The 6558-nt window shown below is 36.1% G+C and overlaps 1 protein-coding gene across 1 annotated transcript; it reads right to left on the bottom strand.

Moving 5' to 3' along the window:
- Positions 1–964: 964 nt before the first annotated feature.
- Positions 965–5837, bottom strand: LOC127165381 (transmembrane protein 233-like). Its single transcript, XM_051109969.1, has 3 exons — positions 5346–5837; positions 3038–3173; positions 965–2650 (listed from the first exon to the last, which is right to left on the bottom strand). The coding sequence occupies exons 1-3, from the start codon at positions 5529–5531 to the stop codon at positions 2634–2636; spliced, it is 339 nt and encodes a 112-aa protein (XP_050965926.1). The 5' UTR covers positions 5532–5837; the 3' UTR covers positions 965–2633.
- Positions 5838–6558: the final 721 nt, after the last annotated feature.

Genomic DNA, 6558 nt, shown 5'->3' with positions numbered 1-6558 from the left:
AACACCTGCTTCATCACAACGTGCCATTTGACCCCGGGATTGTTCAACTAGTTCATGTTGCTCTGCCCTCAAGGCGAAGGTGTAGTTATTCACTGACAGCAGCTGGTAAAAGCTGACCTTTCATCTAGCACCAGTTTTTTTAGATCCAAAAAATGCATATTCTAATGAAAATGCAACCAGACCAAATGTGGAAGTCAGAAAACAGCTAAAGATACAAGAATGTTTAGTTAATGTTATGAAACTGTACTTTCACAAATGTTATCTGAAAGTTCAAAATGTACAATTGAGTGTTTTAAAAACACTTTTATGCGAATGCTAGAGAAAACATTAAGGGAATGTTCCATTCCCAGATAGGACACGTACATCTGCAGGATGTCTGTTAAAGAGCACTTGATCTGGAAAACATCTGCCAAGTACAAACAGATAACAGACATCTGTAAGATGTCAGTTTTGCATCCGTTCTAAATCATAAACATCTTAAAGACATCTAATAGGAAACATCCTATAGATGTATTGCAGATGAGCAAACACTCTAAAAAGTAATGTTAGAACCTTAACCAAATGTTCTGAGAATGTTCCCTGTTAGCTGGGTATCTGCTAAATGCTACTATAAGGCATGAAGATTCTAAGATGCTATAAACATTATAACATCACAGTTTTCTGTAAAGCTGATTTGAATGTGTACTCTGAAAAGCACTATACCAAAAAAGATTTTGACAAATAACACACTAAGAACATTTCATTAAAACTGTTCTCATAACATTTTATGCAAACATTCTAAAAACATTCCGCCAATATTTATAACATCATAAAGGCGTTCTGAAAATGTTATTATGAGAATGTTTTCTCTCATTGTTATGAGAAAGTTCGAGTACAACTTACATCATAAGGTGTACTCAGAACATTTCATAATAACATTATGAAAACATCCAAATAAAAAATAACATATTAGGACATTCCAAGAAAGTTATTTTAAAAATGTTTTCTTACAACATTTAAGTAGGCTAGGCCTACAGATAACATCATAATGATGTTCTAAGAACGTTGTTCTAACATGTGCTCTCAACATTACGAGAACATAATTTACTATCAATAACATTATTAGAATGTTTGATAAATATTATCTTAGGAACATTTTGTCCCTGTTAGCTGGGGCACTAATCGTTTACAGCGGGATATTAAACGGTCGTGATATCATGTTCTGTGGCGTCTTTTTAAAAAACAAAACTTTAACACATAACAAATAACAATAAATCCAGAATGTAAAAACATATAATCTATCTACTTTTGTACCTCAGCCTGTTTACCGGGCTGAAGTGTTTCCCAGGAGCGTGTAGACATTCTTATGTTTTTCAGCACAAGCAGTGCTGAACCAGCTATCCTGTGTCAGGTGACCCCACTGGCCTGAACACGCTGGGATAACAAGAGGCCCCTGACACCACCGCAGGATTGAGACCCAACACTATATATAGCACTAATGAGGGCTGGAGGTACATCTCCAAATACACCAGCTCTCTGGACTGAAGATTAAGGGGGTCAGGGGAGAGAGAAAAATAAATTAGGGGCAATAGTTTTTGCCTCAATGTACCGCTGTCATTTCCCACTTCCGTTAGTGATCTTATCTGACCTACATAAGTTTAGGACTGTCACTAGAACAACTTTGACTTTAAAGTCAATGTGAGACCCATTTTATTTCCAGAATCTTATGCATGGAAGTTGTTCAGATTGCATAATTGGCATTATTATTACTACTACTATTATTATTATTATTATTATTCCACACATAGTTGTTGGTTGAAAAATATTAGTTTTACAGTTTTGTGCAATTGTGGTAGTGGCAAAAGAAAATTACATATTTCAGCTTTGCATGAATGGTGCTTTAGAAATTAAGTTTATTATTTAATTAGGACAAGTTTATTCAAACATTTAATTCCCAATTAGCATAATTTCAATTTGTAAAACATTCAACAACACAAACATCTCCACAATAGACTAGTCTACATGAATAAACAAAAATAATTTTAACTCAAATACATAGAATCAGTATTTAAAAAGGAAAAAAAAACTCCAAAAGTTATAAAAATTAAGACCCTTTTCTTATTTTAATGATCTACTGCCAGAGGAAAACACTAAGCACCAAAAATGTGTTATATTTACATATTCAGTATGTTCATGAGTAGTTTTATACAGAATTTAAAGGAGCTGTTAAGACTTGACTGTAAACAGTGCTGTAATGATATTTACTAGTTAAGGTCATGATTAATCAGTTTTGCAGTGACATTCAACCCTGAAAACGTATACATTTCAGACATTTAAGAATAGACATGTGTGGGTTACAAAATTATTTACATATTCAGTATGTGCATGGATGCATAATATTCAGTGATTTAAGAGTGCGTATATTGAATGTGATTTTCTGTAAAAATTTCTTGACAAAAATGGCATAACTTTTCAAGTCATCTACCTTTTTTTCTATAAGCATGTTCTTTCAGAGCTGGATTGCACATGGGGGAGGGCTGATGTCCTGGATCTGTTCTGCTCATGGTTTCATTACTAAAATCTCTGTTCAGTTCGACAGACAGAGCGACCCAGTGGACGTCTTTCGCCCAGAGCACAGCAAGGCAAAAATACTGTCAGCTTACTCTTCCTTCTAAACAAACAGAGACACAAAGAGTCAAATCAGAGAAATAGTTTTCAGATCTGTTCCGGTAACATTACAAGCACATTTTTTTTATTTTTAATAATTCATTCATAATTTTTAAGAATTCATTCACAAGAATTCCAGCGATGGATTATATAGCATAAACAAATAATAATAATTATACTTCCTTTACCTTTTTTGTTTTAAAATGAAGTTCTCATTATTTTATGATGTAGATTATGATTTTATTTATTTATTTTTTATTTTATTATTTATTAGATTTTTATTTTTTTTTTTGGAAAACATTTATGAATGTTACATTTATATATAATTTCAAATAAAATATTAGGCACAAATTGCATTTTTTAACAAGACTTATGAGTGACAATATGTTACCATGCTGAAATGCACAGCGCAGAAGATGGTGATGATGAGGATGCCGATGATGATGGAGGCAATGGACACATAAAGCGCCATCTTCCCTAAACGCCTCCGAACCATCATAATCTCCCTGATCATAACTGTTTCTGGACTATAAAAGACAGAAGATACATTCAAATTAACATAACAGAGACACAAAACCACAAGCTTTTCACTTTCTCTTTGTGATTTCTTTGTGTCTGTGTGTTGAAATGCATACTGCAGCAGGTTGCCAGGTTTTCAAAACAAAACCACCCTGTTGTTACTCAAAACTAGTCCAGTATGTTTTGGTGGGTGGTCCTCTAATAATAAAAAACGGGTGGTAAAATACATGTTTTTTGTCAGGGTTCCTCTTGTAAAATTTATATTCCAGGGACTAAATATCACATTACTGATGTTGTTTCAGCCTGCAGTCATGAAAAACAACCCACGGCAACAGTGTTAAAGGGGTCATCGGATGCCCATATTCCACAAGTTGATATGATTCTTCAGAGTCTTAATGAAAAGTCTATAATATACTTTTTTTTAATTCTGGTCGAGTTTGCTTAAAATGTTAATGAGCTCTGCTCGCCCCACCCCTCTCTTCTCTCTGTGGAGTGACAAGCCTGTTTACTTTAGCCGCATTTAGCCCCGTTTAGCCGCTTAACTTGCTAACTAGCACATTATTAGGAAAGGTGATTGCTGAGATTCATAAAAAAAAACATTATACTCACTTCTGCTATAAGTGAAGTTGGATCACGAATGATTTGCGAGAACATAGACGCATTTATGTAGATCGGGAGGCGCATTCCCTTCACAAACACACTTAATCCACTGCATCTTCAGCGGCTCAGATGTCGGGAGTAAATGACAACCACTGGGTTCATTATTACATCCAGCAACACAACACCTCAATCACTCAATCTGAGATATTCTTGTCTAACTTACATCCCTGCTCCAGCATCGAAACAATGGAGTTTGGACTGTTACAGCTGATCTGAGGTATGAGCTCATGTCAATCAACTATTGTGGGAGCGGCCTCTGTGGGTGTGACGCCACAACGACAGGCATCTGAGAATGGCTTGATTTGAAAAAGGGGATATTATTTTTACAGATCAATTAAAAACCACTGCATGGATTTTTATCATTATAGTTTAGATTTGTACATACACTGACAACACACATTAAGGTTCAAACAACATGAAAAAGTGAACTTTGCATCCGATGACCCCTTTAAAGTATCCCAGCTCTGGGGGAAAACCGCACACTTGGCAACACTATACTGCAGTCCAAATTCAAAATACTGGTGAGAGTCTTTTCTCCTGCTCGCTCCTCTGCAGACTTGACGCTCACGTGGGTTGCCAGATTGAGGACAGCAACAGAAACAAGTGCGATTGACCCTATGCAAAGACCCGCCCCCCTTTATTACTGTTGGTACGTCCGACTCTTATGCCACACATCATGTTCTCACACAGTGAAAAATACATCACGGAGGAAACTGACACCGAGCCAACAGACAAGACCAGATCACTTTAGGTACGAAACACAGTCGTACCTTTTCGATTTTTCTAAGAAATGCAAACAATAAGTACCATTTTGTGGCATGTGTCATGAAAGATCGCTGTAATGCCTCATTTCAAGCGGCATGTGATCCGATCATCTATACTAGCTATAGCATGAAATAAACATGAATGAACATCAAAGGGTATCTTGTTTCAACCGTGGAAAGATGTTGATACACATAAATTCAAGTTCAAGGCCACTGATGTTATTCTACTTTCCTGTCTGATTTGTTTGTCAGACAAAATGGCAGATCAGTGTTATGACTGGTTAGATCATCTATCAGTCAAACTCCCTGCGAAGGGTCAATTGACAATTGAAAGTGTAAGCATAAAACTATAAGTTGATGAGTTGATTTATTAGTTTTAACACTCTGGTCATAAAGATTTTTAGATGGATGCCAAGGCTTTTTAGGTCAGGTAGAATCTGTGGTCTCTGACAGAGTTCGTTTGCTGGCACTCATGGCTGCTAAATGCTGTATTTGCCGGCAACTGGCAACCCGGATGACGAAATCCTATCGGGTAAATTGGCAGTGGGCGGAATCACACAGACGAAAACAAAAACAGACATTATGATACTACACGCACATTTCAAACCAGAATAAGTGGCAATGTTTTTCGGAGAGACAAGTATCTGCAAACATATTAAGGTATTTTCATTATAGACATTAATATAAAGGCAGATAAAATCACAGGGTTTCCAGTTTTTGTAAATGCAGTCCAGACGGATATAATTGTTAACTCACCATTACAGAGAAGACCAGGGCTAAAATGTTGACAGGGTAGGCCGGACAGAAGCAGGTGAGGATGGTCAGGAGCAGGTAGTTTCGTAGAGGAGGTCGTGGGGTCGTAGAACCGAACCAGCTGTGATACAAATCCATGCTCCCGTTCAGAGAGCCCTTCACGTCCGTCTGCGAGCCGCTCGTCGCCATGATGGCAGGCGAACACTCCGATAACACAAATGTCCAAATGTGTAGAAAAACTTAAAAAATGGGTTAAAAGAGATTAATAAATCCACCAGGGCTCAATGAGAGCTGTGAGCGCTGTTAAGAAACAAGATCAAGAAGAGTATTTTGGGCGGGAGGGTGTTTGGGCAAGAAGAACCCGCGAGTAATGGGATCAGGGAGATGAAACACTTTCCCATGGATGGATTCCAAGTCGCTAAAGTTTAAGTGTGTGTCATTTTATGATTTTCAGTATCTCACTTAAAATTTAACAAATATATACAACTGTAAAATAACACCAGGACGGTCCCATCAAACTAGACTAATAATAGAGTGAAATGCAGAGAAACAGTGTGTGTTTATGCGTGTGTGTGCGCTTTGACATGGGGCCATCGGGTGGTATTGGGGTCGCAGGGTATCAGGTGTGTGTTAAGGGACAGAGATGAACATAACAGCAAGAGGGGGCAGGTCAGCCACGTCTGTTCCCATGTCTAGAAGTGTTGGATGGTTGGTCATCAAATTTTGGATGTCTTTTAACTTGTTTGTTTACAGGCAAGCTGGAATCCTGTTAGCATCATGAGCAATGATTATTAAATGGTTAAACGTTGCAAACATCTGTGAAATGTGTATAAACATCCCTTGTCTATTCGATTACATAACTATTCTATCTACTAACATTTCAATTTTTCATGATAATATACATCTTGCATGGAAAATTTTTAACAGCACAAACACCATAAAAATGTACTACAAAACATTTTCAGGATTTTACTGAACATATTTTACTGATATATATATATATATATATATATATATTTATTTATTTATTTATTTATTTATTTATTTGATTTGTTTTTGTTTTTCGTTTTTGTTCTATTTTATTGATAATTATTTACTACAAGTATTCTAAAGTAATAATAATGATAGTATATTATTTTAGTATTATTAAAATACTATTATAGTTTCTGTTAATATTTTGAATTGTTTTGAGAATTTAGTTTTCGGTTTTCATTTG

Source organism: Labeo rohita, chromosome 5, assembly GCF_022985175.1.
Source record: "Labeo rohita strain BAU-BD-2019 chromosome 5, IGBB_LRoh.1.0, whole genome shotgun sequence".
Classification (NCBI taxonomy): domain Eukaryota; kingdom Metazoa; phylum Chordata; class Actinopteri; order Cypriniformes; family Cyprinidae; genus Labeo; species Labeo rohita.
The sequence above is the reverse complement of the archived record's forward strand: the minus strand, read 5'-3'. Positions and strand labels throughout refer to the sequence as shown.